The sequence below is a fragment of the Melitaea cinxia genome, chromosome 2 (genome assembly GCF_905220565.1).
Source record: "Melitaea cinxia chromosome 2, ilMelCinx1.1, whole genome shotgun sequence".
NCBI classification, from domain to species: domain Eukaryota; kingdom Metazoa; phylum Arthropoda; class Insecta; order Lepidoptera; family Nymphalidae; genus Melitaea; species Melitaea cinxia.
Window position 1 is genome coordinate 14,109,235 of NC_059395.1, and position 16,985 is coordinate 14,126,219.

Here is a 16,985-nt window from a genome sequence, read left to right on the forward strand (position 1 = left end):
ACGTAAAATATCACATAGTATATCAAAGTCCACAGTATTAAAGGCGTTACTAAAATCGAGTAACGTTAATACCGTGACCTGTTGGTTTTCCATATTTGATCGTATATCATCAGTTATTTTTACAAGCGCAGTAGTCGTACTGTGACCTGGACGAAAACCGGATTGCATGGGATTCAACAGACGGTGTTTCAAAAGGAAACTGCTGAGCTGTTGATGCACAAGCCGTATAATAAATAAATAACACCAATTTAACATAAATCTTTATTCAATTAAAAAATTTGTTCAAACAAAATTGACATTTTCTCAGATTATAAATAAAACAAAAATCACCTTCCTCCGTAATTTTCCACATTTGTTTATAAAAACGTACTAAATAAAAACATAATGTGGAGTTTCGCTATTGCAACTAACACAAATAACTCCCTCTGGAATCACTGTTCAGTTCAGGCGCTATATTGTTCTTTTATACTAAGCTTAGTTTAAAATAACAATATCACGCCTGTCGTTCAAAACAGTCATCCTAGACGGAGTTACTTAAGTTAGTTACAATTACAAGACTCCATTTTAACAATAATCAGTATACTTATTGTAATTTAAATAAGAGATCAAAACTGAACATTATTAACTTCTAATTCTAATAAAATATTGATTGAGAAATAATAATCTACTTAATCCTCATTAATCTCATCCTCTTCGTCAGTGTCTGGTAGCGTGTCCTGAATGTTCGCTATACAAGGCATGTTTTTGTATTCATCGTGGTGTTCTTCTGCGATTACTTTTGATGTGCACAATTTCCATAAATCATCGTACTTCTTTTTAGAAATAGGCAGCCGAGTTTTATATATCTTTTTTAACACACTTTTGTTTTTTCCATTGACAGTTAACTCTTCTGCTTCTGTTACATCAGCCGCTCAAAAATGCTAATATCCTGTTACTTAAATTACTGAGTAAAGCAAAAATACTAAAGCGCCATGGTTGATGATTCTTGCTGAAAATATATTTACTTATAAGCTTGAGTATACGTGATTTCAATCAGCAGAAACTATTAAATCACCATATCTTGTGGTTTTTTCTTAAGCTCATTTGACTTAAAGGACCCGTGGTAAAAAAATAGATTCAAGCGAAAGTTATATAAATACCATCGGTTATCAAAAGTATACTTTCGAAAATTACTAACAAACCTGAATAGGGCTTGTTGCAGCGAGCATAATACTAAACCGACAATTATACGAAAATGTGTCGAAGTAAGCCACACATTAGTAAAAAGTCGCAACACATCTTGTGAGATTTTAACCCCATTTTGAGTGCTAAAGCGCCAAAAAAATGCTCTGATCGCCACGAGACCCGGACTAATAGGCAGAGAAAAAAAAATGCAGTCGAACCATATATATAACTCATTTTGACCAAAATGGCGCTTTAGTAGTTTTGCCTATTCAGCGACGATTTAATTATATTTATCGGCTTAGTTACTTATATTGCGTGATTTTTATAGTATGAAGCTAGCTTATATAGCATGGTTATTAATATAATAACAACAAGATTCAAATATGCGTCGTTAGATTACACGTTATTACAGAATGCGTTGAGGAAATAAAGGTTCACTGCTCGTTCCCCGTAGGTGATAGGTTGCCTATATGTTGACCCGACTTCTTAATAATATTCGTGCCGAATTTTAAGTAAATCCATGCGGTACTTTTTAAGTTTATCCTGGACATACATACAGACAAACAGACAAAAATTCTAAAAACTATATTTTTGGCTTCGGTGTCGATTGTAGATCCCACCCGAAGTATTCTTTAAAAAAAATATTCAATGTACAGTTTTGACTTTCCTACCATTTTATTATATGTATAGATATAGATATAAAATATGGACTATATTTCGTAATTTACCTTTTGATGTCATCAATTTTATAATCATTTTGGGCTTCAGTAATCAGTAAATCTGTAGTCTTTGAAAATTATATTACCTACATTGCACTTAATTAAATTTAATTGTAAAAACTTTAAAAAAAGCTTTCAATCAGCTAGGTTTAACCTTTTTATTTCTGCTATTTCCATATTACTATCAAAGGATATTCATTTGATGATGATGATGCATGTGATGTTTTTCATGTTTTATTTTACCACCATATAACGAGTTTGCTCTCACGTTATTTTACAAATATGCAGACCGGAAACATGTAAAAAAATCTTATGTATAGAAACACCTGTAATTCGGCGAGGCAGACGACAAAAAAGTAAATGCATGTATACATTCAGTTTATATGAAACGCTGTCTACCTGAAAGCTTTTATAAAAGATCGGACAAGTTTTTATTTCTTGCCTTACCGCTAACGAGGCGTTTACATTTCTGAGTCCACTTGGGAGTCCTATGAGAGTATTAATCGAGCTTTATACGCAGTCAAGAGACATAAATGAAATAGAGCATGATTGTACAATAAAAAACCACTACCTCTTCTTGAGAAATATTATAATCGCCGTATGCTATTATGTGACTACGTCAACAACATTATTCGGTCTCACGAATAATACTTATTTAATAGAAAAAAAATAGGAGCGATAAATAATCATGTATAAACAAACTAGTTTTATAGATTTTTATGGAACTATAAATAAGTGGACCAGCCTTAACAAGTGACATTTGCAAACGACGTCCGATTACAGATGGCTCAACGGTCTCGACATATCAAACACGCTCGATAAGTTTGGTTACACTTTCTCTTCAAGATCAGAACTTCATATTTTTTATTACTTTCATAAAAAAGAATATTTTTGTTATTCAAATACAACTTCAAGCACAGTCTTTATTATACTAGAACTGTTTAAAATAATCTTCACTTTAATTGAATAACACAACCGTAAAGGATTTAACAAACTTACCGAGGGGATGTGTAGGCGATGAATGGACCGGTCTACTTTGCAGCATACTATGCCCTAATATGGTAGAAGACCGAAGTCGACTGTTGATTTACTTAATAAAAATACTATTCAAATGGCGTTCTTGTCCATTAAAAAAAACACGAAGATATGGACAAAAGTAAAGCAGTAATGTTAAGATTTAGAACAATTTTATTTCAAACCATTCGTTTTAAAAATTAATAAATTGGATATTATGGATTTTGTAATATCTAGTTCCGTTGGGGATAAAGGTGATAATTGACCATAGCAAATCGAGTTTTACAAATCCTGGAAATTTGCGTAGGATGGCGTAGGACGATGGCATATTATACCATGCAGAGTTACGTTAAACAAGCGTTTAGGGATACTCGGAAATAGCCCAACCAGACGTTTTATTACCGCTTTAAAGTTATAAAATATTAAAAGCGATTTGCAGCCTTAAAGTTATGATTTAAGCGTTTAGTATTGTATGTACAATTAAGTATTCGACGCCATTTTATTTTATACGGCTCGTTGTGTTCTGGTCAAACCGGTTCGACGCTGAAGTCCACGAATGGACCTGCTGCCGTTTGCCAAATGAGGCACAAGCTTGCATTACAAATAATGGCCACTCTTGCTGGATGGATGCCAAACTACAAGAAAGAATTCTTACGTTCGAACGAAGGACTATCAGTTTATAATAAATATGTAATTTTTATATACAAGGACAAATCATATACAAACTTTGAAGTAATAACTACTTAACTTTAAAGTATTTTAGCAATAACATATTAATTTTTTTATCGTAAGAAACATATAAATAAGGGTGAGGAAAAATTTAATTTATGTAAAGATATTTTATAACTGTTAAACAAAGAACAGAGGTGCGGCAGCAATCAAAATGTTTTGTAGCTTCGAACCAAAGGTCACGCCTAGCGAAATACAATCTGAGATTATACCCTAATTAGTTAAAAGCATTCAGTCGCTCCTATTTTTGCAAAGAATAAGAATTCATGATAAATTGACCGCATGAATAGGAGACGTTTTATACCAAACAATATTAATTAGGAAGATGACAAATTTTATTGCTAAGATTTACTTTTATATAAGTAAGACATTTAATACCAGAGCTTTGTGTTTAAGGAAAAGTTGCGCATTTCATAAAATATTTCTGTCAAAGTCCGCTAAATAAGTTACAAACAACACAAAGTATAAAGTTATATTTTAGCAATGATATCATCGTATCACAAGAAATCCATAACGGATTAAACCTAACCTTTTTTCTATTCGCATAGAATTTACGACGTAGACCTACACATGTGGTTTATGAATATTAATTTAAAATCGCATATCATTTAAGTATTTGGTCACATATTATATCTCTAAATGCGTGTAGTTCTCTTCTAATGGGCAGTAAAAAAGATATATTTATACATACGCACTTAATCTGGGGGCACGGTAGTGCCCCCGCCAAGACGAAACAAAAAAAAAAAAAAAAAAAAAAAAACGAAAAGCACTACCTATCTTTTCTCGAAATGCTTCGTCGTTTTTTTGAACCCTCATAACTTGGGTTTGGATTATACCAGATAAACAAAATTCTGGGGATATGATGTCAATAGTGAACTTATTAAACATACAAAGTTTCAATTGCATAGCTCTTATACTTTAGATTTTATTGATATGTAAAAAACCCCGATTTCGTCACTCACTGATGATCATCAAAATTCATAGAGTACTTCCTGAAGTCCCAGAAAGCTGAAATTTGGTATGTAAGCTAGTATTAGTACACAAACAACAAAAAAATTCTAAAACTTGGAACTTTTATCCCCCAACCCCTTAAACTAGGAGATGGAAGTTTGTATGAGAGTTCCGCAAATTTTGATGCTAGAGGTCTGAAAATTGATATAGGGACTCCTTGTTATTAATAATAATAATAAAATACATAAAAAAATAAAAATCGGTTATTAGTTTATGTCGAAAATTTACATTTTGTAATTTTGGTATTTAAGTTTTGGCGGAGATCACCGTTTGCATATCAGTTCAACATAAAATCAAAAACAGCGTGCTTAAACCGAATATGGTGAAGATTGGATGATATTTATGGTATAAAATGTGTCGGAGGTAAAATGCAACTATAATATTGTCATAAGCAACTTACAAAAAGAAGTGAAATCCCACCAAAAACATTTTCATGTAAAATGTTGCCAAGACGAGATCATATGGCTCGCACTGTCAAAAAGTTATCAGATCTCATGTAGAGCCAAGCTTCTAACTCTACACGCCCTAACTCTACAAGCCCTAACTTCACAAACTCTACACCTTAGTCAAAATATGTGGCTTGGCCGTTTCGCTACCGTCACGTGGGCGTAAGGTGAAAATTTTTTTCACTGTTTTTTACTTTTCTGTCATACAATAGTTCTATTAAAGAAAAAATAAAAAGAAGAAGAATAATTGATATACATATAATACAAATAAAAATAAAAAGAGAAAATAGATTTATATAAATGAGACAGGAAAGTCGTCATTTACAACATCGGCAGCCGGTAGTAACGAAACGACCAAGCCACATATTTTGACTAAGGTGTAGAGTTTGTGAAGTTAGGGCTTGTAGAGTTAGGGCGTGTAGAGTTAGAAGCTTGGCTCTACATGAGATCTGATAACTTTTTGACAGTGCGAGCCATATGATCTCGTCTTGGCAACATTTTACATGAAAATGTTTTTGGTGGGATGGTTTTGACACATTACTTACAAAAAATAGCAGTTCATTCGCATATTAAAAAAGACAGTCTCCGCGACGTTACTCATATACGTCTTTTCAGTTACATTTTTTCTTAAAGTAGATAAAAATATTGAACAGTTCATACACTAACATACTACGATTCGCTTAATCATGTAACTAAATTAGTAACATTATAAAAATGAAAGTCTGTGAAGATGATTAGCTTAATATTACTTTTTATTGTACACGCAAAAAATGCTAAGCCTATTAAGAAGGATCATCAATATGTTGATAACTGCAAATGTAAAATAACAGCCTGTAGGCTATTTCTATCACTATTCTCTCAAAGGATGGAGAATTATGCGGGTAAAATTGAGTGGCACAGCTATCAGTCGTAAGTGTGGAATCGACGTAGCTTAAACTGGGAAAGTTATCTGAATAACGGTATAAGGCATCTCTAGCAGCTGGTAGAAATAATTAAAGGTATACGTCATTCAATGATTGCCGTCAAAATTAACAAATATTTTTGAAGATTTGAACTTTCTAAGTTAGCAGTACAGTTTCTTCTTCAGCGAAGGATAAGTAATAATTTAAAACATTTTCTTTATTCTCAGTAATAAGACATACGAAAGCTCTTCTCGAGCGTTTGGCGTCTCGCAGTTACCAAGAATCACGGTGCCTATCCAAGTATGGCGGTTTTCAGGTCGCGGTTACAAAACACCCAGCGAACTAGTTCACGGACGGCCTAAGATAATTCAATTGTGTGACACCTGCTCTAATATTAGTTACTTGTTAGCTAACAAACCAAGTGGAAAATTTAACTGTAACAATCAATAATTAAAAACGTGATATTACTCTTCATAGCATCGCTCGTGACGGTTATTCCGACTTGTATTACGTCATTTTATAGTTCGATCTACTCTAATGCATTCTCAATATTTACAAGTGCAGAGCTGTTTTTACGTGCAATAAATAAGAGAATATGGTTTTACCGTAGAACATTTCATATTCTTTAATGATACGTTGTGTGTATTTAACGGCATATAGGTAACAGATAGGCTCATTTCACAACTAGTAAGTAGAGTGAGGAATGCGGACCGGCCGTAGCAATCGGCCTTGCATCTTGCCAACTGACCATTCACAGAATACATTCAGTATGAACACAACGTTACTACTTCTATATTATGTTATAAATATTACAACAAGGGCGATGACCTGAAAGAGTCAAAAAGTCGAAGTTTTAATTGGAGCGATGTAAATAGAATTTGTGATAAATTAGTAGAGCATGTTGCGCGTCTCTGAACATAGCGAAAAACATAAGCGGCAATTGACATTATTTCAAGAAATGTTTTATGTATCTATACAAATAAATAAAATTGGGGTGTCTGTTTGTAATATTAAAATAACCGCTTTTTACTATATGTATATGGATGTACCAAACATATACATATACCAAAATGACATTTTATAAAATTTTTGTCTGTCTGTCTGTTTGTTCTGGCTAATCTCTGAAACGGCTGGACTGATTTTGACGGGACTTTCACTGGCAGATAGCTGATGTAATAAGGAGTAACTTAGGCTATTTTTATTTTAGAAATTTATTTGTTTTGTATCTGCGAACTGAACAATAACCTTAAATTCCACGTGAACGAAATCGCGGGCACAGCTAGTTTGTAAATGAAACCGACTATTCCTTTTTTTATTTGTTTTTTTTTTAATAACATTTGAAATGTTTCCAAGCATATAAATAAACACAAGATAAGTGTATCAAAAATATAATGTTGTCTAACGTTATTGAAAAATGTAAAAAAAGTTAACACTTTGTTTTTCCCTCTTTCTTTTAGCTAATTAGGTATATGGTTTCTTGCAATCAAAGTTTTACAATATTATATATATTCTATGTACTAAGTCCACTTAGTTCAAACAATCAAACAGGATAAACATATCAGTCACATTAAATAACATATATAAATAAGTACTACAAATAAAATAGTTGTTTCATCATTGGTTTTATGATAATATAAAATGCAACTAAAATTACTGTTATAATTTATACTGATATTACAGTGGACATATTGCTTTACTTTAATTTTTTGTAGCAATAAATTTCAGTTTTAAGACATTGATTTTTTATAAGAAAGGGTTTTTTCACTTAAAAAAAAAAAAACAATTTTATAATATTATTTAAAAATTACAACTGCAAGCTAATAAAACCAGGTAAAGTGGCGGTACTTATATAAAACCACAGTTAGAGAAAAGTAATATTAATATACATTGACAATCTAATTTTTAAATTTATTAACTTAAAACCAAAATTTAGTTTATTCAAGTAGACTATAAAAGTACTTTTGAATCATCACTACAAATTATAGTCAGGTCCAATCAGACTAAAAAATAAGAGTGAAGGTAGGTTCGAATATCTAGATTGACCGGACTGTTATTACTATGGTTGTTTTTAATAAATAATTATTGTGAAAGTATTTAAATAAAGTTAAAATAAATCTACGACGAATTTAGAATGTAGTTTCTACAGAGAAGAATCTGCAAGAAATGCTGTAAAAGTAAAGCTCTGTAAACTTTTGTACATGAAAAACTATACCCCAGAAATAACATGATCAATAAAAGTTCATACTGCTAGACATATTAATTAAGCAGAAGCTATTTAGATGTGTTTGTAACTGAGAGAGACATCCAGAGTAATTTCTATTAATTATCTTTATTCAACAATGAACAATGAAACCATAGTTCTAATTGTTATGAAGATAGATCTAAATATTTCCATGAATGGAATTGATATTGATTAGCTACTATCTTAACTCCGCTCATATTGATAAATAATCAATAAGCCAAGCAAAATTTTTACAGAAATGATACATATATAAAGCATTTAAAGGTAAATATCATAATTAATAAAACCTGGCAGAGAAGACAGCCTGAACTATTGAATCTACCAGACCATAGTGAAATACCGAAGGCAAAGATTCAATTAACTGACTTTGTATTAAAAGGTATACAATGATTACTTTAGCTACCAACTGTGAGAAACAATACATTGCATCATACAATATCATATTTCTAATACACATTGTCTTATGTTAATTCTAGTTCTTCGAATCTAACATTATAAAAAAATAGTGGACCTTAGTGTCCACGTCGGCTCCGTATATTAACACAGACAGGACGCATTACTCAAAGAGTTTTGTCTTCAAGCATTGTGGAATCTTCCAAGTGATAAATTGAAATAGCAAATATTTAGAAAACAAAAACTTAGATTTTTCAGCCTGTGGAGTTCTACGTGACTTTTTAAATTCTTTTATTCATTTTAGGGACAATACGTGACTTTTATGTTAGATCATTGGAGATCATATCTAGCTTCATTGTGAGAAAATTCTCAAATGCAAAATAAAAGATAAAGAATTGAAAATACTTGTTTTCCTTGTGTAAAAAAAGACATAGTAGTAATGTATAAATAGTTAAAGCACAATAAGAGTAGAAAACCGAGTATAAAAATACCACTGAGAAAATAAAAAATAATATATTTTTGAAAGTTAGTAAATTAATAAAATAGTCATTTTAAATAACAATACATTTTTTAAATTAATTCCTGCAAATCATCAATATTTCAAATTATAATATTGAAATTGATTGAATATATAGATATTATCAATCAATTTCACCAACTTTTTAAATGAATTACTACAATTTACCAATTATTTTTCTTAAAACAAATGGTGAACAAACAGCAAAAAATAATAATTAGTTTATACTAATATTAAGCTTATACTTTACCTTAGAACATTATATAATTTACTACATTTGAAAATAGTAAAATCTATTTGAATGTTTTAATAATTACTCAAGTAATAATAACTTAATCATAACAGCAAACTCTTAATGCAATTTATTCTTTTATGTAATATTCAGTTAATGAAAAACATCAATTAACATATTTCTCTGTTAGGTGTCTCAAAAACACAAGAATATAAATATGGAATTTTAAGACGAATTTAAATATTTGAATATTCAAATTACTCATTTCACTTTTTTGAAGTTTTTAAATTTTTTTGCGAACCTGGCGATTTCAAGCTCGACAAAATCAAAATAGTATAAAAATATATATAAAAAAGCTTAAACATATGCTAACTCTTGTGCACTTATTGCGTAAATAAATATTTGGAAAATGACTACTGTATGAAAGTTAAAGTGCTTAGTCTAAATATACGTAGTTACCTACTATGAGAAGTAGTGTAAGGTATATAAAGTTATTCAACTTTCTATTTGTTACTTTAAAATAATTTTTAAAACGAAAATAAAAATGTATACGAAATGAGTTTCATCATTTTCGCAGCTCTTTTTACGGCGACCGTTGCAAAAATTATAGTAAATTACAAAACTTGGCTAATTCAGTAGCAGTCGGACTTACCCAAAGCTCAACACCCCAGTTCATTGTCACGGCAGGTTATCACTCACTTTTCACAAAAAACATTGAAAACCCACTAGCACTTTGTTTAACAATAAAATAATAACAAAAATCTTTCACTACTATAATATTTTTGTCACGAAAGAAATAGAGGCACCACCATTTCAAACACTAAACATGGCTGACTGTTGGCTGACTGACCGTACCACAGACTACAGATCCGAAACAAATGTTTTCCTTGACAAGTACGAAGAAGACTGACAGTAGGCAAAGAGAAGACTGTAAACTTTTAAAGCAAGTATTACACTATGTATAACTTGAAGTAAGCATTGTCAATCGAGCAACATTATGAAATCGTTAGAAAAAGTAGTTAAATATTATAAATTTGTATTACTAAATGAGTTTTCGCCAAATATGTTTCATAATTATAAATTAAGAGAAAATTCAACTTTTTAAGCGATTTCCAGGTAAGTCTCTAGATTAAGACCCGTCGAATGAAAAAAAATTAACCTTACCTATCTAAGCTCAAAATTTTACTATTTATCGGCATAATTTCGTTACAAAAAAAATAACCCTAACATATATAACTTCAAAATTTGAGCGTTTATCGGCATAATTTCGTTACAAAATTAATTCGACGGGTCGTGTTCTAAGGCCTAGCCGATTTCCATACATTAGTTTCGGGTCGTTACAAATTGTGTATTTAAATTTAATGCATACAATAAATACATCATAATTATATTAAATTTAAGTTTATAAATAAGTAAAATATTATTTTATATTTAATGATTTATTACACGATTATTCTCATTATTATATATCAGAATTATTATTTGAAACATAAATTTTTATATGTCGTTCAGTATTATTACATCTTGGCTGTAAAAGTGATCCATCAGATTTGCGACGAACTAGAGTAGCACGTAGAATTTCCTGAAATTAGAACAAACATTTTATATGTTTTCGACTTTCACGATTGAACACTTTATTTTTATTTTATAACTCCAACGTGAACTAGTTCGTTCAGCTTTATCAATGAAAAATATTCTGGTCACTTAGTCTTTCTTTTTCTAACTTTGACAACATCGTACTTTCACTGACTATGAGATGATACCCTAAGGGCTACGCTATGGAAAAATCCCATAAACATTTCTTAATATCATATCAAAAATCGACCGTTCCTGCGGGGATCGAACCTGCGTCTCCGACTGACCGTATGAAAATCATCATATCAAAAATTTCGATCTGACATAAACATCGTTCCATAGCTTAATTGGCTAGAGCACCGACACGGTGAGTCGGAGATGAAGGTTCGATCCCTGCTGAATGGTCGATTTTTGGTATGATATAAAAAAAATGTTAAGAATTCCCTAATGTGTGGGTGGCATAGAAATAAAATCGTACAAATCTCGTAAACCTTATAAAAACATAGACAAATGGAGACTAAATTCTCATCACTCGGTATGAGAATTTGCTCTGCATTTGTCCATGTTTTTTATGAGGTTTATGAGATATTTTCCATATGGTAAGATTTACCCCACTAAACACATTTACTACACACTACTTGCTGCAACGAAAAAAATGTCTGCCTCCAAATATGACAGCGTAAGAGAGCCGAAGCAGCGTAAGAGGACCGAAGCAGAGAAAACTTTTATTCAGCATGTATTTAAATCAAATACCTAGTAATAATTTCACGTTTTGTATTAATAAATTTCAGAAATAAAGTACCTGGACAGGTTCCAAAATAACATGATGACTTGATCTTCTTGATGTAGGAGGTCCAGATGAATTACGTGATGACGGTAATGGGCTCTAAATTAATAGAAAAATAAAATATAATTTAACAGTAAAAAAAACCAAACTTAACATTCTTTGATTTTAAAAATATTTAATAAAATTACTTTCACAGAAGGAACAAAACCGAATTCTGTGGGAAGAGGTTGTGTTTGTACACTGAAATATCCTTCCTCAGATGCTATAGATACAATAGATGGTCTTGCTGATAGCTGTTGCGCTAAAAGTAATGGGTCGGCGTCTGTAAAAGTCACTTATATATTACTACTAGAAATTAAAATGTTTGTCACTTTTAACAGAAAATAATTTATTTAGGCATATATTTTGGAAAAAAAAATACTATGTAGTTGTATTGCAAGGATAATTCTTCTTACCGATATTCATTCCCTTAACAACTCTACGTGCTTGAACTAGTCTACCTGCACTTCGTCTAAATCTAATACCCTTTTCAGATTCTCTTCTCAATCTTTGAGCGGCCGCAGCTGCCTCGGCGATTGCCATAGGAATGGATCCCATGCCGGATCTTTTCAAGTTTATATCAATTAAATAGCTTAGACAAATTGCATTTGACAAATTACTGTCACTGGGCTAAAAATACAATATTTATAATTACAAAATTAAAATTACAACAAAAACATATCGTCCCCATACCCTGTAATGTTTGTTTGTTTGTTAAGTGTTTTGCTTTATAATATGTATATAATTTTAGTATTTTATTATATATGTACCAATTTTCAAAATTTATTATTATTATAGTTTTATTAATATATTTTATATAAGAACTGCTTTCCGTCTATCTATTTACAGGTGACGCTGAAAATCGGCTCCAACAAATGCCGAAGCGTCATCCATTTCAATGCTCCCATCAATGCATCGCTATGCAGATTGCCGGTTTTTTTTTCTTTTTTTTTCTATTTATTTTGTTCTTTTTTTTAAATTATTATTGTTGTTTTTATGTGGGAATTATAAAAGTGACAGCCGAAAGTTGTAAAAAAGCAAAGTTTAATTTAAAATTAAATTTATTATTATTAAATTATAATTAATAGACGTGACAATTGTTCGATGTGAGAAACAAGAGTGACTTAAATTTAGAGAAGCATCGTTCAGTCGGGGCTTTGAGTTGTGTTGCATTCTTCGTGTTGGGACGTTTTCACACGATGCACAGGTGCGATGCCCAGGGAAAGTTTCGCAAGATGCTCCGGCTAACGATTCGAGTCATGGGAAAGTTTCAGAGCAAGCTCCGGTCAGCAAATCCTGGCGTAGAGCGCTTCGTAACATAGTTAGTTACCTATTATTATTATTTTTAAATTTATTGTGTTTTATTTAAGTTGTATTTTATGCTCATTGTTTCCAATGTAATTATTTGTAATACTATCTACATAGTTATATTTTAATAGAGTTGTTATGTTGTGATTTTCATTTTTTGTCTAGTCTTTAAGTTGTATGTATGTGTGTGAGTGTGAATAAATGATTATTATTATTAAAGGTTTTTTTACTAACGGATCCAATTTCATTAACGCTAATGTCTAGATGCCTCAAAGGTGTTTTTACTAATCCTATTGCTCTTGCCAGAAGATCTCCACATGTAGGTGGATTTTCAGCATTCATAGTAGACCACACACCTGCTGGAGGTTTTTGTAATGGGGCAGATTTTATTCCACATCCTGAAATATTTAAACTGAAAATAGTAATAAAATTAAATATAGTAAAGAAATAAATTAATTTATTTTTCAGACCAAAAAAAAAAATACTTACGAAGTGAGATTGCATCCTCTTGCTATCGCCACTGCTATATGAGCAATCCCTTCAGATCCAAGTTTATTATTCAACCTTAAATCCAATGTACGTATACCACAACTAGTATGATTAAGTACATGTGATATATTTTCAATCCCATATGGACCTTTTACAAATTATATTAATTGAAATTCAAATTAGAACTAATTAAGTCAAGAAAATTTGTATTGTAGGTATTTTCAAACACTTACCAAACACATTATCCGCTAAAATTAGATTTCTTAATTTATCTTTTTTCGAAATAAACTTCGCAATGGATGATGCACCATCATCACCTATTTTACAATGGCTGAAGTCTAAAGTTTCAATTTTTTTATTATCTTGTAATCCTCGAAGAATATATTTTACTCTTTGACAATTCATGTCACTTCTAGTAATGCTGTAAGGAATATAGATCTTGTTGATTGGTAATCTCAGATTATACATACTCTTTTGATATCAACTCTGATCTGTTTGGTTTATGTATTATGTTTGAATTACTTTAAATTTGGGAGGTCAGTTTTATTTGTTCAGATTGAATTGTGTCCTAATTTAAGATTCTGTGAAAATCCCATGAAGAAGTAACATGTCTAATTATCTAACAAAAGTTTTTTATTTTATATAAATTTCATAATGATTACGTTTCATCAAAAATAAATTCAAAATGTTTAAGTTAAAATAAATAGTTTTCTAATCAGCCCTGTCAGCCCTTAAGTTTCTTTTTGGTTTGAAAGTGATCCCACTAGCCACATCTACCACTTAAGAGATGTAAGCAACAAAATGTTTTAATGATTAAAAGTGGTTGACTTGATTAGTTTTTGTGTACATACCGAAAAACTTTTAACTGGACGCAGTTTTGCAATCCACGTGCTAAATTTTTAGCGTCATTATTCGTAAACTGAAATTGATCTCTACGGTATTCAATACCAATGAATCGTAATTGAAATGTAATATGTAATTCTGTTAAATTAGACAAACTACACAAAGCTGCGTGTAAAGATATATGATCTGAAATAATAATAATAATAATTATTATTATTATAAAAGTAGTTATAGCAGTAATCCAAGATTTTGAATAGAAACCTATTTCTTGTTTGATGATACCTCGGGTTGGATTTTCGCTGTTACAATTTGTTTCTTTGTTGATACTTTCTCTTTGACCAGAAATTAATTCCGCCATTTCTGGTGAATAATTTCGTTTTTCTTGAATATCGGTTGGTATTAGACTTCTTATATATAACGATTGTATATAAGGTCCACAAAGTTTTACTAAATTTTTTACCTTAAAACAAATAGCTTTTTACAGATAAAAATAACTCCACGTAGTTAAATTGGAAGTGATCAAGATGCAAATACACATTTATGGAACTAAGTTTTAGGTATAATATCAATAATATTACCTTTTCAGGATCGTATTGGCGTGGATTCATATTTTCTAAAATGTCTGCATAATGACGTTCCATAAAAATATTTATCCAAGGTTTATTATTTTCATCAAGTGAATATTCAGACCACTTAGAATAATAACATCTTTTCCAAAAAGAATCACTTTTAACATTATCTACTAAAATTTGTAGTGGAATATCTGTTTTTAAAACTTGCAAAAAATACTCTCGGTCTTTTGCAATAAGTTCCTCTAGTTTTGGTGTCTCTTAAAAATGTTCCAAAAAAATATTAAGGTAGATAAATATTTTGACTCTGTATTTTACACTTACACTTCCCTACAGCTTTTACTGTGCCGTGTCCTATGCTCAAAGGTAGACTGGAAGAGATCGCTCTTCTAGCGATAATACCACCTTTATATACCGTTTTTAGGGTTCCGTAGCCAAAGGATAAAAACGGGACGCTATTACTAAGACTTGGCTGTCTATCCGTCCGTCCGTCTGTCTGTCAACAGGCTGTGTCTCAAGAATCACGATAGCTAGACAATTAAAAATTTCACAAAGTATGTATATCTGTTGCCATTATAACAACAAATACTAAAATCAAAATAAAATAAACATTTGAGGGGGGCCGGGGGATCCCAACAAACATGATTTTTTTGCCCTTTTTTGTTCGATATCAATAACGGCAACAGGTAGGCGCTTTAAATATTCAAAAAATACTCAGTTGTACTTTAATAATAAAAAATAAAATTAAAATAAAATAAATATTTAAGGGGTCTCCCATACACAAACGCCATTTTTTGTCTATTTTGATCGATATCAACAAATGGTAACAGGTTTTTTAGTTTTTTTTTTTTTTGAGTTTACGAATGAATCTAATATTTACGATATAAATAAAATAGCATTTTACTATGCCCCGGAAAATCTGAGTGTGAATGTGAGTTGTATAGTTTTAAATGCAAGTAGATAATCAAATTTTGCCGGTTTTAATTTTTTCATAAACTCAATGACACCGACAAACATATTAATTAACAAATAACAAGACAAACAGATTTAAATGCCTATTTGTTTTGATAAAGTAAGAAAAAGATTAAATTATACATTTGCTTACAAAAATTATCATTATATTATTTTACAGTAATTTTCGCATATTTTTTATTTTTATGAAAGTATCAAACGCGGTTTATTATACTATACAACAGGTGCTTGGCACGTGTGAGGAAAAGAGAAGCTGCGCAGATTATGCGTGGACCTTACCTCTAAGAGCGCTGGCACTCGACTGATTTACTGGATTTGATGCGTGGTATTATATACGATCTTTTTATTTTTGATACAATAAGTATATTAATTTTTTTTTATGTTCCTAAATGATGTAAATTTACTTTGGTATACATAGTTCCTTAAAATTTCTTTGTTTTATAAGAAAAATATCGCTTTTAAAATTGTAATTATTTGGAAAAATTTTGTAAATTAAAATTTTTATTACAGATTAACGGCGATACAAATGAAAAAAAAATCTGCATTATGTATCAATAAAAACATATTCAACATATTACCATATTTTTTATACAGTTTTAAGGTAGAGGTTATAGAAAAATAGAACTTCAAATTATACATTTCGACCGTTTACCCAGGGCTGATGAAAAGGTTAATAATTTTATAACAATATAAATCATAGTTTTGATCCATTATCTTACTACAACAAAGGTTGCTCCAATATTTCAAAAATATAAATTACTATATTGCATCCAATATTAAGAATACCGACGTCAAAATATTACAATTTCGCGGATTGTTTTGAACCATTTTTGTGAAATGGCTTTTAAATATTTTACAGAAATGTTACTTATATTTTTATATATATATTTCTTATGTGCGTGGGTATGTCACTGAACTCCTCCTAGACGGCTGGACCGATTTTGATGATTTTTTTTGTGTGAGTTCAAGGGGATTGGAGAATGGTTTAGATTTACAATTTGGTCCACTGAAAAATGTTTATGTAACTAATTTTT

At 30.7% G+C, this 16,985-nt stretch overlaps 2 protein-coding genes across 2 annotated transcripts in view; both read right to left on the reverse strand.

Annotated features, from left to right (window-relative positions):
• The window catches only part of LOC123665371 (formin-binding protein 1-like), a 58,240-nt gene extending 47,941 nt beyond the window's left edge, over positions 1–10,299 (reverse strand). Inside the window, exon 1 of the mRNA XM_045599685.1 lies at positions 10,022–10,299. Within this exon, the coding sequence (XP_045455641.1) occupies positions 10,022–10,045 (24 nt within the window). The 5' untranslated portion in view covers positions 10,046–10,299. The remainder of the gene's footprint in view (positions 1–10,021) is intronic.
• Positions 10,300–10,799: 500 nt separating this feature from the next.
• LOC123660793 lies at positions 10,800–14,486 on the reverse strand. Its single transcript, XM_045595832.1, has 8 exons — positions 14,419–14,486; positions 13,801–13,988; positions 13,568–13,715; positions 13,313–13,490; positions 12,187–12,400; positions 11,920–12,053; positions 11,747–11,830; positions 10,800–10,951 (listed from the first exon to the last, which is right to left on the reverse strand). Exons 2-8 carry the CDS (start codon positions 13,970–13,972, stop codon positions 10,832–10,834), a joined length of 1,050 nt encoding a protein of 349 aa, XP_045451788.1. The 5' UTR covers positions 13,973–13,988; positions 14,419–14,486; the 3' UTR covers positions 10,800–10,831.
• Positions 14,487–16,985: the final 2,499 nt, after the last annotated feature.

What these genes read in the sequence shown, in the direction of transcription:
- LOC123660793 (XM_045595832.1), bottom strand. Translation starts at nt 13,972, where the DNA reads ATGAATTGTCAAAGAGTAAAATATATTCTTCGAGGATTACAAGATAAT. An exon ending in AGAGGATGCAATCTCACTTC is followed by an intron (nt 13,491 to 13,567) that starts GTAAGTATTTTT and finishes TACTATTTTCAG; the next exon opens with TTTAAATATTTCAGGATGTG. An exon ending in TTATTTTGGAACCTGTCCAG is followed by an intron (nt 10,952 to 11,746) that starts GTACTTTATTTC and finishes TTCTAATTTCAG; the next exon opens with GAAATTCTACGTGCTACTCT.